This window comes from Felis catus, chromosome E2 (genome assembly GCF_018350175.1).
Source record: "Felis catus isolate Fca126 chromosome E2, F.catus_Fca126_mat1.0, whole genome shotgun sequence".
Taxonomy (NCBI): Eukaryota; Metazoa; Chordata; class Mammalia; order Carnivora; family Felidae; genus Felis; species Felis catus.
Window position 1 is genome coordinate 47675272 of NC_058382.1, and position 20489 is coordinate 47695760.

Genomic DNA, 20489 nt, shown 5'->3' on the forward strand with positions numbered 1-20489 from the left:
TCCAAAACTCAGTTTTCTTGTACCTGGTTCTATGAAGAAGTTCCATCTGCTTCTAATTTTAGGACCACAAATAGGGAAACAATAGCTATAATGATACCTGATTTTGTTTGCAGGCTTACAATATGCCAGCACTTGATATACATTATTTTACTGTAATCCTCCCAACAACTCTAGGAGGCCATAGTATTATCTCCTTTTTACGGTTGAGAAAACTGAAGCACTGAGACATTGTACGATTTGCTGAGTCACGCAGCACGTGCGTGACAGAGCTGGGCTACAAACCCCAGTGGTCTGATCTAAGAGTGCCAGTAGGCACGCACCATCACTTCTCCAGAGACTACAAACCTGATGGAAAGAATGGCCAGAACCAGAATCCCCAAAACTGGAATGCTTAAGGAAGGCTAAATAATATGTTTGCGGGTTGGGGGGGTTTAGATCCGAGATGGGTTGGTGAAACTGAGTCAGCGGATCCTGGGACCCTGCACCATTGTCCAGGGAGCTCTGAAAAGCATCCTACATCGCACCCCTCAGGACTTCTACCACAACACTCTGAGCTTCTTGAAGGTAAGGGCAGCCCGTAGCCTTTTACTTTGGGAGTGAGGAAATGCCGCCAGTGGAGTTAGGAATCACGTCCTCGTTTCTGGAGCAGTGTGCCATTATGGGGCCTCCAAATCAGGACATGGCATCAGTGTAACTATTCACCCTTCCATGTCTCTCATTTCTGGCACTTCACTCTGCTCCTGGCCAAAAGTGATAGGATTTTTTTCTCGCCTACTTCCTGTGCCCTTGATGCCAGCAGAGCAAACTTAGGTTCCCTGCCTCCAGTGTGGGCTCTACTTTTAATGACGTGCTTTTCTTTCACTTATATTTTGATTCTTGACATCTTTCTGCCTCCTCTTGTAGTCCAACGTTGATCTTTGCTATGACGCACTAGCTGCCATCCCTGGACTCCGGCCAGTCCGCCCTTCTGGGGCCATGTACCTCATGGTAAGTATGTAGGTGACAGGCATTTTCTATAAGGCAAGCAGAAGCTGGTCTGCAGGACTCACAAAGACAACCAGCTAAGCCTCCGGGCCTGTTAGTTTAGGAATCGCCTTGTTCTGAATGTCTGTTCAGGTCACTCTGAGATCTTGACCTGAGCCAAAGTTGACACTTGCCCGACTGAGCCACCCAGGTGCCCCTGTTTCCAGAATAACTTGGGGCATTGGCATTTTGTGGACTGGAGACACTAGTATCTTGTGATTGGTGGGATAGTTCCATGCAATCAACAATTGCCCGGCTCACAATGTTAATGTTGCCTTTTTAGAGAAACAGTGACATTCTATTTCCAGCTTTCACTTATCAACATCCAGGAAGGAATGCTTCAATAAACTAAAATATTAATATAAAGACATCCTGTCTTTCCTATGAAAAATTCCATGGGCTCCTAAGTGTTAGAACTCTTAGTTATCAGTAGTAGAATTCCAAGATATTTTTTAGAGCAGTCCCTATGTTAGTTTCTGGCATGGGGAGTTGGCCTGTTTTCCCTCCTAATAAGTTTGCCTCTCCCTGTAATTGGTATAGGTTGGCATTGAGATGGAACATTTCCCAGAATTTGAGAATGATGTGGAGTTCACAGAGCGGTTAGTTGCTGAGCAGTCAGTCCACTGCCTCCCAGCAACGGTGAGTGTTCATGTCTCTCAGGACATTCCCAACAGTTTCTAGAGCCTCGGGTTGAGTTGGTCTTTAGCCTGCCTTTTTTTCCCCTCAACAAAGTGTATTCTCATTGGATAAGATTCAAACTGATGTGTTTCACGACGTCTATTTAAAATTTGTTTCTCCCTCATCATTATCCCATCCATACCGGGAAGAAACGTTGTGGCTGAACATTTTAAGTGAGGGGAAACAGGTTTGTCCCACAAGTCCCTTTTAAGATGAATTGTTTCTAGACTTAGCACCCCAATGATGGTGTCAACCAAGAAAAGAAGCGGAGCTAAAATAAAACGAAAACATTTATTCGGTGTCTCAAAATTGCAATCTGGGGAACACAGATCTGGGCAGTGACCCAAATAGTGTCCTTCCACCCCCCAGAACAAAAGTCAAGTGTTTTTAAAGACAAAAAGGAATGCTTGTATATGCTATTTATAAAGAATTTTGATTGACTGGTGGCAGAAAACTAATCTTGGCTGAATGTAATTGGTTACTAAGGCCGTCACTAAACGAAGTCTCACTGTAGCAAGTCTCAAGACTCTGGCTGAGTCCTTGTGAGATTGGTGGCTTGGCCCAGTTCAAAAGTTCATGGTTTCATGGCTGAAGAGGTGCATAAGATCCATCTCCTTAATGGCCTTCTGGGTCCATTTTAAAACCCCTTGACATAAGTGACCCCATTTTATTTCACCTTTCACAGTGGAACTGAGTCAACTGATAGCTCTGAGTAAATGACATCACTGCTTCTTGCTGATTAGGACCCTGGCCATCGTAGGGTGGTTTAGTACCAGATTCAATTGCTATGAGAATAACGGGCTCTTATTTTTGCAGTGCTTTGAGTACCCGAATTTCTTCAGAGTGGTGATCACAGTCCCCACAGTGATGATGCTGGAGGCCTGTAGCCGGATCCAGGAGTTCTGCGAGCTGCACTATCACTGTACTGAAGGGAGCCAGGAGGAGTGTGACAAATAGGCCCAAGTCCGTTCTCTTGAGTATGTGTCCCATCTGGGGAAGGCTGGACTGGGCCTTGCTGTTCCTCAAGAGGAATCAGGTGCCCCTACTGGGAGAGGGGCCTCAAAAGCATGTCAAGCGTTCAGAATCGCTCCTGCTTTCCCCCAGCTATGTCCACATACACACTCTGAACCCCAGATTGTCCTCTCACTCTGCTCTGCTGGAGTGACTCACTCATTCATTAATCTGCCCCCTCCTATATGACTTCCTCCTTTTTTATTGAGAGTACTTGGTGAACAGAAAGCACCAGAGACAAGAAAATTAAAAGCTCATGATAAGAGAAACAAAAGATTGAGAGAATTTGTGTCCCAACCATTTCCTCATACTATAAATAAGAATACACTCTCTCCAGTCAGGTCTGAGGCCTAATTCTGTTACTGCTTCACTTCAGGTATACCTCGCTTTATGCAATAGAACTACAATGAAAGAAGTTGGGGACACATATATTGGTTAATTATTTTCTAAACACATTAGGAAAGTTTGCTAATTTGAAAGATCCCTTGCAGAAACATTTTCGTTGATTTTTTTTTTAAGAACTGTTGATCGTATGGGGTGCCTGTCTGGCTCAGTTGGTAGAGCATGTGACTCTTGATCTTGGGGTCATGAGTTCAAGCCCCACATTGGGTTCAGAGATTATATCAATCAATAAATCAATCAATCAGAATTGTTGATTGTAAAGGTAATCAGTGGACTTTCTAAATTTAGATATGTGTGCATCAGGGTTTCTTAAAATGAGGGCACATCTGTATTTAAAAAAAAAAAAGGAGGACTCATCGGACCTTCCAGAAATACTGTGGTGTAAGGGCCAGAAATATTCTCATTTATCATTGTTATGGAATCATTGCTTTTGCTGTAAGGTTGATAATGATTTATTGATATGTATATTATATTATCTTTTCATATGTTTTCTAAGAAACATTTATATTGACAAGATCCTTTATTTTGCCAAGGGCATAAATTATTGTTTTTCTTCTTTTTTAAAAAAATAAATTTTACTAAGTATGCTCTTCTGTGGTTTTTCTCCTCTGTGGGGAATTCCTATCCTATTCATTGCTATTCATTCCTATTCATTGCTCAGTCTGATTGATGCATTACCCTCTAGACTTCATTTATTTCCCTGTCCATGTACTGACATTTGGAGTTACTTAAGAAACACCATTCCTAAAATATTTTATTTGGGAGCTCATTTCTGGGTTCCTACTTATAAATAAGACAAACTAAGAAGCAACATTATAAACCTCTGGCCTTTGACTTTACACTTTCAACTTTTTGGAACTCCAACCTCTGGTCCCAAATTCCTATGCTCTACATCCGCTAACCACTCACTGGTGAATGAAACTGAATGGGTTCAGGTGACCCAGGGAATGAGAGGTGTCAGACATCTTTCATTATCTGCCTTTTGTCTGCAAATCCTTTTAGGCACAGTAGACTTTTTCTCAAAACTTCCCTTACAGAAGGGAGCATGAAGTTATCTTGCAAGGTTGGGGGCAGGAGTATACCATAACCAGTCTACAGATTACTAAGAGAAATTTTCCTTATCCGGAAGAGGAACTTCAGGTCTCAACCCTGACAATCACACTGACTTAATTTCCTTTACAAAAATAAACATCAAATGCCCACATTTAGTGAGTTCACGCTAAAATTTACCTTTTAATTTTCTTTGGCAAATCCAAATGGAACATACAACAATAGAGATAATAAAGATTTGTTTCCTGTAGGCCACCACTGCCAATAATTTTCTGAAAGCGTCCGGTTCCTCTTTTCCTGTACCACCTTTGCCCCATCCCCTGAAGATCTGTCCAGAAATATTCAGGAAAACTTGGTGGTTTACACAAGATGTTTTATCTTAACACATACATATAATTCTATCCAGCTTTACTGAATTCTACTCAGATTTCTTAAACTTGCGAGTTTCTTTCGTGTCTACATTTTGATAGAGGAGTCAAGGACATACTCAAGCATTAAAAAAAAACCCACAGACTGGACACATTTCAAAAGATGCAAAGACAAAAACATTCCTGTAAACGTGTGTGTGTGAGGTTTTCCTTTTTTCTTTCCTCTCTTCAAAGTAACTATTTTTTTTAATTTTTAAAGTTTATTTATTTTGAGAGAGCGAGCGAGCAAGGGAGGGGAAGAGAGAGGGAGAGAGAGAATCTCAAGCAGGCTCCGCACTGCCTGCACCGCACACAGCCTAACGTGAGGTTGTAACTCAAGAACAGTGAGATCATGACCTGAGCTGGGCTCATCAGCCGCTTAACTGACTGCGCCACCCAGGCGCCCCATAAAGTAACCATTACGCAGCTTTATAATTCAGCTTCCTATGGAAGACAAAGAAAGGATGATATTTCTGAGGTGTCCATTACCTCCAGGGTGTTTCTAAATAAAAAGAACCCCTGTGCCTGGTTGCTTCCAAACAAGATTAAAATTCTCACCTCCTCCCCCCCTCCCCCCGCCCCAGACAGCTTCCAGATGCTTCGCGATGGCAGTGGCAGGAGAATGCATTAGAAAGTCTGTGATTTCACCTTTCTTTCTAAGCCAGAGCACCGCCTATAGGGTAACTGGCCAGTACCACAGACCAGGAGTCACTCCACGTCCCACCCCAGTCCCTAGTTGCCAACAACTCCCAGACAGCTGGGTAGGAACGGAGTGGGGAGGAGAAACACCTGGCTGCGTAGGCGCTGTTGCGAGCGCGAGCGCGAGGGCCGCGCTGCTCCAGGCGCATGCGCCGTCGGGGGGCGGAGCGAGGCACGAAGGGCCGCTCAGGGCGCAGGCCCAGATCCCTGAGAGGTCGGCAAGGGTGGATCCCTTCCTCAGACGCCGGTTTTATTCCCAACGTCGGGCCTCGGTTTTGTTTCCTCCTTTCGCGTCTTTCCCGGACCCGCGCCCTGTGGAGAGATTCTCTTCCCCCTTTACCCCCTGTCCGGGCCGCATCTGGCAGGAGGCTTCTCGGAAGCTGACACATCATCCCTAGGTATTGTAAATACCTGTTAAATAAGTGAACTGTACATTTATTTCTTTTCCCAGCTCTGGGCCAATCCCAGCCAGTCCGATGAGTTGTGAAACAGAAGCAGAAATTCCCAGTAGCTGTTGTCAACTGACAACAAAAGTGTGGTCCCTGGAACTTTTCTCCAAAGAATGGTGTCCTTCAGAGTCCCTGGTACCTGGCATATATGTTTGGATCCCTACTCAGCCGGATAAATGAATCCACCGCTATGTTCCGCACACTCCGCACATTACTACAGTAGGGGCTGTATTTTATGTTACGTAATGTTATATTATTATTATTTTGAGGAGGGGCTGTATTTTAAGTACCCTAAAAGTCGAATTATTGAATCCATTGGAGAACTGAGTTCCCAGTACATCTAATTCATACTCTCATTCGTTTTAAACAGTTTGGGTATGTTGAGCAACAAGTTTCATAGGGTGTCCTAGAATCTACAAATCTGGATGCTCTTTGTGGGTCAAATTGTTAAACGGCATCTTCCAAAGAGGCAGTCACTTTCTGACGTTACAATTGAGGTCTGTTATGTAGGATGCGATGCCACTTCTGCAAAGGAAACAAGGGGAAGAACTAGCAAGTGTTAATTTTTGTCAGCGTTTCAGGCATGGAAAAGAATTCTTGCTCTTTGAGACATTGACCCACTTGGTAATTGAAATGCAAAGTACATTATGTAATTCAAAGTACATTATGCCTTATTTATTTATTTATTTATTTATCTAAGAGTGGGAGCAAAGGAGGGGGGCAGAAGGAGAGAGGGAGAATCTCAGGCAGACTCCTCTCTCAGTGAGGAGCCCAATGCAGGGCTCAGTCTCACAATTGTGAGATCATAACCTGAGGCTAAATCAAGAGTCAGCCGCTCAAGTGACTGAGCCACTCAGGCGCCCCACTTTATGCCGCATTTGAAAAATGAAGCCACAGGAGTTTTTGCTTTGGCAGCATGTATACTAAAATCGGAACAATACAGAGAAGATGAGCCTGAACTTAGTCCAAATTCAACAGCACATTAAAAGGATTATACACCATGACCAAGTAGGATTTATTCCTGGAACTCAAGAATGGTTCAACATATGGAAACCAATCAGTGTAATACACAACCACAACAAAATAAATCATGAGGGGTGCCTGAGTGGCTCAGTCACTTGCGTGTCAGACTCTTGATTTTGGCTCATGTCATGATCCCAGGGTCGTGGGATGGAGCCCTGTGTCAGGATCCATGTTGAGCATGGAGCCTGCTTAAGATTCTCTCTGCCTCTCATGCCAGCTCATGCACACTGTCTCTCTAAAAAAAAAAAAAAAAAAGGGGGGGGGGTGGGGCGCCTGGGTGGCTCAGTCGGTTAAGCATCCGACTTCAGCTCAGGTCACGATCTCGCGGTCCGTGAGTTCGAGCCCCGCGTCGGGCTCTGGGCTGATGGCTCAGAGCCTGGAGCCTGCTTCCGATTCTGTGTCTCCCTCTCTCTCTGTCCCTCCCCCGTTCATGCTCTGTCTCTCTCTGTCTCAAAAATAAATAAAAAACGTTAAAAAATTAAAAAAAAAAATAGGTCACCTGGGTGGCTCGGTCAGTTAAATGTCTGACTTCAGCTCAGGTCATGATCTTGCAGTTTGTGAATTCAAGATCCATGTTGGGCTCTGTGTTGACAGATCAGAACCTGGACCCTGCTTCAGATTCTGTGTCTCCCTCTTTCTCTGTCCCTCCCCCATTCATGCTCTCTCTCTCGAAAAAAAAATTAAAATTAAATTAACAATTTAATAAAGGGCAAAACAACACAATTGTTTCTATTGATGCAGACAAAGCATTTGACAAGATTCTATACTCTTTCATGACAAAAACACTCAAGCTAGAAATAGAAGAAAATGATATCAAACTAATGAAGGCCATCTATGAAAAGCCCATAGCTAACATCATACTCAATGGTAAAAGGCTGAAAGCTTTTCCAAGGATGCCTACTCTCACCAATTCTATTTACATCATATTGGAAGTCGTAGCCAAAGCAAATAGGCAAGAAAAAGAAATAAAAGGCATCTAAATTAGGAAGGAAGCAGTAAAATTATCTCTATTATTACATGACATGATCTTATATGTAGAAAGCCCTAAATATTCCATAAGAAAACTACTAAAACATATCAACTATACTTCAAAAAAATAAATATGAAAAAAGCAAAATCACACAAAAAAATACCTATACCTACTAGAACCAACAACTGAATTCAGCAAAGTTGCATAGCAAATCAACCCACAAAAAGCAGTTGTGTTTCTATACACTAACAACAATCTAAAAAAGACATTAAGAAACTAATTTCGGGGCGCCTGGGTGGCTCAGTCGGTTAAGCGTCCGACTTCGGCTCAGGTCATGATCTCGCGGTCTGTGGGTTCAAGCCCCGCGTCGGGCTTTGTGCTGACAGCTCGGAGCCTGGAGCCTGTTTCAGATTCTGTGTCTCCCTCTCTCTGACCCTCCCCTGTTCGTGCTCTGTCTCTCCCTGTCTCAAAAATAAATAAAACATTAAAAAAAATTAAAAAAAAACTAATTTCATTTACAATAGTATCAAAAAGAATAAAATACTTGGGAATAAACCTAACCAAGGAGATGAAAGGTGAAAAGATGCTCACCAATCATCAGAGAAATTCAAAACAAAGCAACAGTGAGATATCACCTCATGCCCATTAGGATGATTACTATGGAAGGAAGGAAGGAAGGAAGGAAGGAAGGAAGGAAGGAAGGAAGGAAGGAAGGGAGAAGGGAAGGAAGAAAGGAAGGAAGGAAGGAAGGAGGAAAAAAGGAAGGAAGAAAGAGAAAGGAAGGGAGGAAAGAAAGAAAAAAGAGAAGTGTTGAAAGGTTTGAAGAAATTGGAACTGTTATTCACTGTTGGTGAGAATTTAAGATGGTACAGCCACCATGGAAAATATTAAAGCAGTTCCTCAGAAAACTAAAAATTGAACTACCATATGATCCAGCAGTACTACTTCTGGGTATATATCCCAAAGAATTGAAAGCAGGGTCTGCAAATGTATGTTCATGGCAGCATTATTCACAAGAGTCGAGCGGTGGAAGCAATCCAAATGTTCACTGATGGGTGAATGGCTAAACAAAGTGTGGTGTATACATACAGTGGAATACTATTCAGCCTCAAAAAAGGAAATGCTATAACATGGATCAACCTTGAGAATATTATGTTAAGTGAAATAAGCTAGTAACAAAATGACAAAAATGTATCATGATGCCAAGTATAGGAGGTATCTAATGTAGTCACTTTCATAGAAACAGAAAGTAGAATGGTGGTTACCAGGCATGGGTGTGGGGGGGAAGAAGGTTTATTGTTTAGTGGGTATAGAGTTTCATATTTGCAAAATGAAAAAGTTCTGGTCATTTGTTTTACAACAATGTGAATAAAGTGAACATTAGTGAACTGTACACTTACACTTAGAAATGGTTAAGATGGGGGACGCCTGGGTGGCTCAGTAGGTTAAGCATCTGACTCTCGGTTTCAGCTCAGGTCATGATCTCACGGTTTACGAGTTGGACCCCTGCAGCAGGCTCTGTGCTGACAGTGTGGAGCCTGCTTGGCATTCTCTCTCTCTCCCTCTCTGCCCTTCCCTGCTCGAATGCTCTCTCTCCCTCTCTCTCTCTCTCAAAATTAAAAAAAAAAAAGTCCATAGCAGCATTATTCATAATAGCCAAAAGATGGCAACAACCCAAATATCCATCAGATGATGAATGGACAAATAAAGTGTGATGTATCTATCCATACTATGGAATATTACCTGGCAGTAAAAAGGAATGAAGTACTGATGCATGCTACACTGTGGATGAACCTTGAAAATGCTGTGCTAAGTGAAAGAATCCAGTGAAAAAGACCATATTTTGTGTGATTCCATATATATCAAATGTACTGGATAGCCAAACTCATAGAGACAAAATAAATTAGTGTTGCGTGGAGTTGAGGGTGAGGGTGTAATATGGGGGGTGGAAGGTAGAAAGTGCATACTTACAGGTACAGGGTTTTTTGGGTGAGGGGATAAAAATGTTCTCAAATTGATTGTGTTAATGGTTGCGTAACTTTGAATACAGTAAAAACCATTAAATTTTACACTTAAATGGGTGAAGTTTACAGTATGTGAATTGTATTTCCATACACTGTTTTCCTTTTTTAAAGGTACAAAGAGATCAGATTTCAGGAAGATCAATTCAAATATTTGTTTGGCATTTAAAGGAATTTTAAGAAAGGTAAGAAGCCCACGAAATGACCACCTTCATTTATCTGTTCATGATGAGAAATAGTAACTTTTGCTCATGTTAACCATATCCACAAAGATTGTGACATTATTTTAGACATTAGCATTCTAAAAGGTATAGCACCATTTTTTATTAGGGAGTCCACACTAGGTATTACTTAGTTTTAAATTTTTTCTTGCTGTTGTAGAGGGACACCTGGGTGACTCAGTTGGTTAAGTGTCTCACTCTTTTTTTTTTTTTCAACGTTTTTTATTTATTTTTGGGACAGAGAGAGACAGAGCATGAACGGGGGAGGGGCAGAGAGAGAGGGAGACACAGAATCAGAAACAGGCTTCAGGCTCTGAGCCATCAGCCCAGAGCCTGAGGCGGGGCTCGAACTCCCGGAGCGCAAGATCGTGACCTGGCTGAAGTCGGACGCTTAACCGACTGCGCCACCCAGGCGCCCCTTAAGTGTCTCACTCTTGATCTCAGTTCAGGGCATGATCTCTCCATTTGTGACATCAAGCCGTGCGTCTGGCTCTGCTCTGGCAGTTCAGAGCCTGCTTGGAATTCTCTCTCTCTCTCTCTCTCTCTCTCTCTCTCTCTCTCTCAATAAAGAAATAAACATTAAAAAAAATGAAAGTAAACATTTTGTTAGGAACTGGAACTAGATTGTGGTGACTTCATCATTGTTGTTTCATCTCAGGATACAAAGTGTTTTTTCTTGATTCTGGTATTTTATTATAGAAACAGGGCAAAACATCATTTGCGCTTCCACACTGGGAAGAATAAGAAATTTCTAGTGTGGGAATGCAAGCTGGTGCAGCCACTCTGGAAAACAGTGTGGAGGTTCCTCAAAAAACTAAAAATAGAACTACCCTCCGACCCAGCAATTGCACTACTAGGAATTTGTCCAAGGGTACAGGTATGCTGTTTTGAAGGGACACAGGTACCCCAATGTTTATAGCAGCACTATCAACAATAGCCAAAGTATGGAAAGAGCCCAAATGTCCATCGATGGATGAATGGATAGAGAAGATGTGGTGTATATATACAATGGAGTATTACTCGGCAATCAAAAAGAATGGGATCTTGCCATTTGCAACGATGTGGATGGAACTGGAGGGTATTATGGTAAGTGAAATCAGTCAGTCAGAGAAAGACAAAAATCATATGACTTTCACTCATTTGAGGACTTTAAGAGACAAAACAGATGAACATAAGGGAAGGGAAGCAAAATAATATAAAAACAGGGAGAGACAAAACATAAGAGACTCTTAAATATGGAGAACAAACAGAGGGTTACTGGGGGGGTTGTGGGAGGGGGGATGGGCTAAATGAGTAAGGGGCATTAAGGAATCTACTCCTGAAATCTTTGTATATGCTAGCTAACATGGATGTAAATTAAAAAAAAAATTAAATAAAAATAAATAAAATAAAAATAAAAATAAATAAATACCTACATACATAAAAAGGTAAATTGGTGCCATTGGTACATGGTCTCCAGCCTCACAGGCCCTCAGCATTGTTTCAGCAATCCTTTTATGAATACTGGACCAGTGTCTTTCTAGAAGCCTTGAACTAAAGATGGCAGAGATGTCTATTAAAAGCAGCTTGATGGGGTGCCCGGGTAGCTCAGTCGGCTAAGCGTCCGACTTCAGCTCAGGTCATGATATCATAGTCTGTGCGTTCTAACCCCACATTGTGCTCTGTGCTGACAGCTCAGAGCCTGGGGCCTGCTTTGGGTTCTGAATCTCTCTCTCTCTCTCTTTCTCTCTCTCTCTCTCTGCCCCTCCCCTGCTCGCACTCTGTCTCTCTCTCTGTGTCTTAAAAATAAATAAACATTAGGGGCGCCTGGGTGGCTCAGTCGGTTAAGCAGCCGACTTCGGCTCGGGTCATGATCTTGCAATCTGTGAGTTCGAGCCCCGCATCGGGCTCTGTGCTGACAGCTCAGAGCCTGGAGCCTGTTTCAGATTCTGTGTCTCCCTCTCTCTGACCCTCCCCCGTTCATGCTCTGTCTCTTTCTCAAAAATAAATAAACGTTAAAATAAATAAATAAATAAACATTAAAAAAAAAAAAAGATCAAAAAAAAAAAAAAAAGGAACCATCCAATCCCAGGGGTTCTCATCTGCTAACTCCTCCGTTTCTGAGGCCATCTTATCCATATTTCAGTAACCATAAGTTGATGATTGATTCCCTGATGTACATCCCTAGTCTAGACTTCTGAACTTCTGACTTGCACATCCAACTCCCTCCTACCATCCACTTGGTGTAAAAAGTACCACCAATTCTTCATATCACTCATATCTTCCAAATCTGGCCTTTGTTCACTGTTCCGTCTCTCAGGAAATGGCATCTCCAGCTGCCCAAGCTAGAAACCGAAGAGTCATCTTCAACACCTCCTTCACTTGCATTTGCCCATTTACTCCCAATACCCCTTAGATCTGACCACTTCCATCCCTATAGACTGCTCACTCTAATCCAAATTATCACTGGCTACTACAGTCTCTTAATGACGTCTATTCTGCCCAGCCGTCCTCTCAACATTGCAATTAAAGTGTTTCTTTTGTTTGTTTGTTTTTAAATTTGAAGTCAGATTTTGTCACCTGCCTAAATAGTAACTTTCCATTGCTTTCAAAATTCAACAAAATTAGAAACTTTTAATAAAAAAGAATCTGTCAAAATGGACAATGGACAATAATTTGAAAAAATACTAAATGTAGTGAATGTGACCAAAAAAGGCGGGGGGGCTTGCATAGCCTTCAGGGTCCTGCATTGTCTGACTCTGTCTGCTTTCCTCCATTTTCACCTTACACTAGGCACCTGCTAGCTTTGGGGGTTTTCCTGCTGCAAAGTCCTTTTCCCTCTTGCCATAGGCCTTTTGTTCACACTCTTCCCTCTGTCTGTATCATTAACCTCTATTCATTTTTCAAAGTACAACTCATAGAAGTCTTCTGTTGACCCTCAGCTTTGGTCAGCTTTCTTTTCCTCATTGTTCTTACCTCCTTTTGTTATTATATATTCCCTTGAGTGGTTTCAACATTTGAGTAACCTTCGTCTCCTTCATTAGGCTGTAAGCAACCTGAGTCTAGGGACTACCTGTTTTTGCTTATCACTTCAGACAGCAATTAAATTCTGAATGAATGAGTTACTGCCGGTGCTGTGACAAGAGTGAATGGTGCCTCTTTACTACCTTTAGGTATGACCATCCCCTTGGAGTTACTGTAGATCACAGTCCTGTCTCTTAATCTTTGGGGGATGCTGCAGAGGAAGAAGCACCCACCAGCCAAGAGCTTATGCTCTGGAGGCAGGGTGATCTGGGCCTGTCTGGTCTCTGCCATTTGCCAGCTGTGGATTCTTGGGCAAGTCCCTTTGTTTCCCTGAACCTTAGTTCCCAGTCTCTAAAAGAGGGTTACCCCTTACTTCATAAGGTTGGTTGGTTTTTTGTTGTTTTTGTTTTTGTTTGTTTGTTTGTTTGTTTGTTTTGGTTTTGGTCTGGTTTTTTTGGTCACACTCACTACATTAATATTTTTTTCAAAAATATTATCTAATACATTGTCCATTTTGAAAATGTCTTTTTTTTCCATTTTGAAAGTATGTAATATTCCCCATCGTGGCTTTTTTCAGCATTTCTTTTTTGAATGTAGGATCCAATCAAAGTTCACCCATTTCATTTTGATGTCCTATCTCTTTAGTCTTCTTTAATTGAAAGCAGTACACTTGTCTTTAAAAAAATGTTGGTCTTTAGGATGCTTGGCTGGCTCAGTCAGAGGAGCATGTGACTCTTGATCTCAGGATCCAAGTTTTGAGCCTCACGTTGAGTGTAGAGATTACTAAAAAAAATAAATAAACTTCAAAATTTTTTAAAAGTTTGCCTTTTATGATGTTGACAGTTTTGAAGAGTCCAGGCCCATTGTCTGGCAGAATATCCATGTTCAGTGCTTGATTGCTGCCTCATGATTAGATTCTGGTTAAACATTTTTTTTTTTTGGCAAGAGGACCATGTCAGTGATGATGGGTACTTCCTAATACACTCCACCAGGAGGCATGCAATACCAGTTTGTCCCATGATTAGTGATGCTGAATTCAATCACACAGTTAAGGTGGCATTAACCTAACAGAGTTGTGAAGGGGGGATTCCATGAAGAAATGTACCCAAAGAGTCTGGCCCATAAACCTTACTTCTTACCCATTCTTCTTCAGTTTTCACTTTGGGGCAAATAGACAACATTTGCGACTATACTTTCCTACCACAAGCGCCTCTTGGTGGGACTGGTAGTTATCACTAATTTGAGACTATTGTTTAAAGAATATTTTATTATGAAACTTTCAAACATACAGAAAAGTGGAGAGAGTAGTATAATGAATCTTAATGTATTCATCACCCTGTTCCCAAAATTACCACCAATTTGCCAATTCGTTTCCTCCTTTTCTTTGCTGGTGCATTTTAAAGCAAATCCGAGATATATAAATTCATCCATAGGTACTTTAGCATGCTACATCATTAATAGAGATTATGTATATATGTATGTATGCTTATACATACATATATTTATACACACATACAACACAACCATGGTACCATTATAACATTTAACAAAATTAAAAATAATCTGTTAATGTCATTTAAGAACCAAACCATTTTCAAAGCTTTGGAATTACATCTTTTATTTTTTAAGTTTATTTATTTGACAGATACAGAGACTGTGAGTGGAGGAGGGGCAGAGAGAGAGGGAGAGAGAGAGAGAATCCCAAGCAGACTTCACACTGCCAGCGCAGAGCCCAGTGCATGGCTCAAACCCATGAACCCATGAGATCATGACGTAAGCCAAAACCAAGAGTCAGGCGCTCAACTGACTGAACCGCCCAGTTTTATTTTTTTCAGCGTCTCTTCTTTTTCTTAACACACAGATCCCCAAGTGGAAGCACTGGACAGACTGTTAGACAAATTTTGATCTCACCTTTTGTACATATATTTGTTTCTCTAGACAAGAGATATGCAGTTAAAAGCACAGATGAACCAGTCTGTGGAAGTGCAGCCCAAGAATTAGTAACTTTGAAAAGCACCCAGGTGATGGAGACTCGGCCCATAGCTGCCTTAGAAGTTAGAAATGAGAGGAGAAATGAGAGGAGTGGTTGGAGAGTGTCAGAACAGTTTGTTCATGCTTTCGTCCTGGATTTAGCATATTGTTGTGGAATTTGGCCAGTCAGCCATAAGGTATTTACTGAGCATCTGCTATGCAGACAAGGCAGAAACATCCTACCCGAAGAAGGAAGACAAAAAATAAACATGCAAATAACTAAGACACCTGTAGGTACTGAGAAGTGTTATAAAGAATTGTGAAAGAATGAAAAAAGACCCCAGTTTTCTTTGTTTAATCTTTACCTCCTTTCCTTCTTTTCTTCTCTCTCTCCTCTGCTTTCCTCTTTTTCCCCCTTTCTACCTCCCCTTCCCCTGAAGCTTAACTAGCAGGAGGTGACTCACAGGGCTTACAAAGATAGCTCTCAAAAGAACTGTTTCAAAAGCTACCGAAGTAAGATTGCACCAACAATCATGAGAAAGAGGCATGAAAACCCCAACATAACCCACTCATTCCAGCTGCAAATGGCAGCCGTTACCGATAAAGAAAAATGGCACCTGGGGCAGTATCATAACCATATGCCCCTCCTCTGTGCCTTATATATAAGAATTCCAATCCTGCTTCAGCTCAGGGAGTTAACATCATTTTGAGGGGCTACCTGACACACATTGGCTAAATATCTGAGTCACTTTAACTATTTTTTAACTCTTTTTATAGTTAAATATTTTTAACTATTTTTTTTAACTCTTGACAGAATAGAGAAGAAATAATTGAAGGGGGAGAGACTTGTGGGAAAATGTGTCTAAGGAGGATTCTAAATAATGTTGAGACTAAGTAATGAGAAGATCAGCTTCAGATAATTTGGGGTAAAATGTTCCAAGTAGAAACCACAAGTGCAAAGGCCAGAAAATTGATAGAAAGAGCATGTATAGGAATGAATGAATGGAGAGGAACTGTGTGGACTGGGAAACCCCTGGAGGTTTCTCTTTTGTTTGTTTGAATGGCTTTATTGAGGTGTAATTCATATACAATTCATCCATTTAAAGTATACAATTCCGTGGTTTTTAGTATATTCACAGAATTGTGTGACCATTACCACCATCAATTTTCAAACATTTTTTATCACGCCCAAAAGAAATCCCATACCCATTAATATTCACTTTATACCTTCATACCCCATTCTCACCCCCAGTCCTAGGCTATCCTAGTCCTAATCTATTTTCTGTCTTCATTAATTTGCCTGTTCTGGACAATTCATGTAAATGGAATCATACAATGTATGGTCTTTAGTGTTTTGTTTTTTTCATGATGTCTTTAGCATGATGTTTTCAAGGCTCATCCATGCTGTAGTATGGTATCCGTACTTCATTCTTTTTTATGGCAGAACGTTACACTATATATGTATGTATACACTCTCTCTCTCTCTCTCTCTCTCTCTCTATATATATATATATATATATATATGTATGTATACTACCATTCATTGGTTGGTGTATCCAGATGTATCCATTCATTGGTTAGTGAACCCAGATGAACATCTGGGTTGTTTCCACTTTTTGGATATTATCAATAATGTTGCTATAAACATTCATGTACAAGTTTTTATGTGGGTATGTGTTTTCATTTTCCTTGAGCATATACCTATGAATGGAATTGCTAGGTCACATGGTGACTCTGTTTAACCTTTTGAGGAACTGCAAAACATTTATTATGTCTTTTTGACTTTAGCCATCATAGTGGGTATCTCATTGTGGTTTTGATTTGCAATTCCCTAGTGACTAATGATTTTAAACATCTTTTCGTGTGCGTATTGGCTATTTGTATATCTTCTTTGGAGAAATGTCTATTCTCCTCCTTTGCCCATTTTAAAATTGGATTCTTCTTCTTTTCATTGTTGAAGTGTGTATTCTGGATACAATTTCCTTTTCAGATATATAATTTGCAGATGTTTTGTCCCATTCTGTGGGTTATCTTTTCATTTTCTTGATGGTGTCCTTTGAGCATAGAAGTTCTTTAAAAAATTGTTTTAAATGTTTATTTATTTTTGAGACAGAGAGAGACAGAGCATGAGCAAGGGAGGGGCAGAGATAGAGGGAGACACAGAATCTGAAACAGGCTTCAGGCTCTGAGCTGTCAGCATAGAACCTGATGTGGGGCTCAGACCCATGAACCGTGAGATCATGATCTGAGCTGTAGTTGGACGCTCAACCAACTGAGCCACCCAGGTACCCTGAATATAGAAGTTTTTAATTTTGGTTAAGTCCAACTCATCTCTTTTTCTTTAGTTTCTGGTGCTTTTGATGTCATATCTAAGAAACTATTGCCCAACCAAAGATCATGAAGATTGACTTTTATGTTTTCTTCTAATAGTCTTAACTCTTACATACAGGCCTATGATTCATTTGAGTTAATTTTTGTATATGGTGTGAGGTAGGAGTCCAGCTTCTTTCTTTTATATATGGATATCTAATTGTCCTAGCACCATTTGTGGAAAAGACTATTCTTTCCCCATTGAGTGGTCTTGGCATGCTTGTCAAAGATTATTTGACAATATATGCAAAGGTTCATTTTTTGGCTCTCTATTTCATTGATCTATTTGTCTTTATACTAGGACCATATTGTCTTAATTACTATTGCTTTGTAGTAAGTTTTGAAATTGGGACTTTTTTTCCACAGTATTTTAGGATCAGCTTGTCAATTTCTGCAAAGAATCCAGATGAGATTTTGGATTGTTTGCTAGTATATAGAAATAGAATTGGTGTAAAGATAGAATAAACAGACTAAATAGAATTGGTGTATATATAATACATTTTGTGTATAGTATATAGAAATAGAATTGGTGTTTGTTTATTGATCTTGTATCTTGCAACCTTGCTAAACTCCTTTATTACTCCTAATATTTTTAATGGATTCCTTAAGATTTTCTTTTTCTTAGTTATTTTATTTTATTTTATTTTATTTTATTTTATTTTATTTTATTTTATTGTATTGTATTGTATTTTATTTAGAGAAAGAGCAAGTAGGGGAGAGGGGCAGACAGAGAGAGAGAATCTTAAGCAGGCTCCACACTTAGAGGTGTGCTCAATCCCAAGACTCTGAGATCATGACCTGAGATGAAATCAAGAGTTGGATGCCCAATCAACTGAGCCACCCAGACACCCCAGAATTTTCTATATGTAAGATCATGCCATCTGAAAATAGAGATAATTTTACTTCTTTCTTTTCAATCTGGATGCCTTTTATGTCTTGCCCAGTTGCCCTTCATAGCACCTCCAATACATGATGGATAAAAAAGGTGAGAATAGACATTTTTGTCTAGTTCCTGGTTTGTTCTTTTACCATTAAGTATGATGTTATCTGTGAGGTTTTTTTCTTAATGTTTATTTATTTTTGAGGGACAGAAACAGAGAGGGAACAGGAGAGGGGCAGAGAGAGAGAGGGAAACAAAGAATCAGAAGCAAGTTCCAGACTCTGAGCTGTCAGCACAAAGCCTGATGCAGGGCTCAAACTCACTAGCCGTGAGATCATGACATGAGCTGAAGTCAGATGCTTAACTGACTGAGCCACCCAGGTGCCCCTATCTGTGAGTTTTTAATAGATGCCCTTTTTTTCAGTTTGAGGAAGCTCCCTTCTACTCTTAGTTTATTGAGTATTTTTAATCATTAAATGCTTTTGGATTTTGTCAAGTGCTTTTTTTCTTGCATCTATTGAGATAATCAAATGATTTTTGTTTTCTATTCTATTTATATGGTGTATTACATTACTCGATTTTCTTTTTTAAACTTTTTTTTAATGTTTATTTTTATTTTTGAGAGAGAGAGGGAGACAGAGAGTGAGTGGGGGAGGAGCAGAGAGAGAGGGAGACACAGAATCCAAAGCAGGCTCCAGGCTCTGAGCTGTCATGTCAGCATAGAGCCTGATGCAGGGCTCTAACTCATGAATCATGAGATCATGACCTGAGCTGAAGTTGGACACTCATCTGACTGAGCCACTTGGGTGCCCCCATTACTTGATTTTCTGATGTAAAGTCAAGCTTAAACTGCCCAGCTAGCTTAGTTGGTAGAGCATGTGACTCTTAAAGTCAAGCTTATATTAGTGGGATAATTCCCACTTAATCATGGTGTATAATCCTTCTTACATGTTGTGGAGGTTCAGTTGATACTAGTATTTGTTGAGGATTTGCATCTATATTTATAAGAGATATTGGTAAGTAGGGGTTTTTATAACATGTTTTTCTGGGTTTCGTCTCAGAATAATAGTGGCCTTATACAAGTTGGCAGGTATTTCCTCCTTTATTTTGGAAGAGTTCAAGAGGATTCAAATTAATTCTTTAAATGGTTGTTGGAATCTATCAGTAAAGCCATTTGGGTTTGGGATTTTCTTTGTGGGAAGTTTCAAATTACTGATTCAATCTCTTTACTTGTTATAGGTCTTTCAGAGTTTTTATTTCTTTTTGAGTTAGTTTTGGTAGTTTGTGTCTTTCTAGGACTTTGTTCATTTTGTCTGTTATCTAATTTGTTGGCATATGTTTGTTCATAGCACTCCTTTATAATCTTTTTTATTTTTATAAAGTCAGTAGTAATATCTCCACTTTCATTTTTGATTTTAGTAATGTTAGTCTTCTTTTATAATTATTCCACCTAGCTAAAGGTTTATAAAATTTTCTGCTTGGGGGTGCCTGGGTGGCTCAGTCGGTTGAGCATCCGACTTCGGCTCAGGTCATGATCTCACAGTTCATGAGTTCAAGCCCTGCGTCGGGCTCTGTGCAGACAGCTCAGAGCCTGGAGCCTGCTTTGGATTCTGTGTCTCCCTCTCTCTCTGCCCCTTCCCTGCTCATGCTCTGTCTCTCTCTGTCTCTCAAAAATGAATAAATGTTAAAAAAATTAAAAAAATAAAAATATTTCTGCTTGGATATTTGGCTAAAAGCCAGTTGGAAAGCAATCAGTAAGCAAGATTTTGCCAAGTGCTTCCAGGTGCCACTTGATTAGATAATATGCTACACCCTGTGAACACATGCGACTCTTCAGAAACCAGCATAATTTGAAGCTCCTCTTGCTACAGTAATATTAGAAGTCAATTTAATTTCTTTTTCCTTTTTAAAATTTTTTTTGACATTTATTCATTTTTTGAGAGACAGAGAGACACAGAGTACAAGCAGGGTTGGGGCATAGAGAGAGGGAGATGCAGAATCTGAAGCAGGCTCTGGGCTCTGAGCTGTCAGCACAGAGCCTGACATGGGGCTTGAACTCATGAACCTTGAGATCATGACCTGAGCCAAAGCTGGAGGCATAACTGACTGAGCCACCCAGTAGCTCCAGAGAAGTCAATTTAATTTCTGAATATCTGCTTTATCCCCCACGTCCTACCTGCCACTCCACTTGACCCAGCACTTCTGAGCTGTTGGCCTTGAGATTCAACTTCCCTTATTTCTTTCAAACAGGAAACTTTTAAATGTTGGTGCTTTCTTATCTGAATCTCTAAACGTGTCACTGTATTTCTCA

At 40.5% G+C, this 20489-nt stretch overlaps 2 protein-coding genes across 4 annotated transcripts in view; both read left to right on the plus strand.

Annotated features, from left to right (window-relative positions):
• Positions 1-3699, plus strand: part of TAT (tyrosine aminotransferase) — a 50331-nt gene extending 46632 nt beyond the window's left edge. For all 3 annotated transcript variants that reach the window (XM_019819994.3, XM_019819995.3, XM_006941692.4), the window contains 4 exons: positions 436-564; positions 904-987; positions 1564-1662; positions 2518-3699. In XM_019819994.3, the coding sequence (XP_019675553.1) occupies positions 436-564; positions 904-987; positions 1564-1662; positions 2518-2658 (453 nt within the window). In that variant the 3' untranslated portion in view covers positions 2659-3699. The remainder of the gene's footprint in view (positions 1-435; positions 565-903; positions 988-1563; positions 1663-2517) is intronic.
• A 1832-nt stretch (positions 3700-5531) lies between these two features.
• The window catches only part of LOC111556221 (zinc finger protein 23), a 141299-nt gene continuing 126341 nt past the window's right edge, over positions 5532-20489 (plus strand). The window contains exons 1-2 of the mRNA XM_045046938.1: positions 5532-5668; positions 9848-9918. The gene's annotated coding sequence lies outside the window, so the exon portion shown is untranslated. The remainder of the gene's footprint in view (positions 5669-9847; positions 9919-20489) is intronic.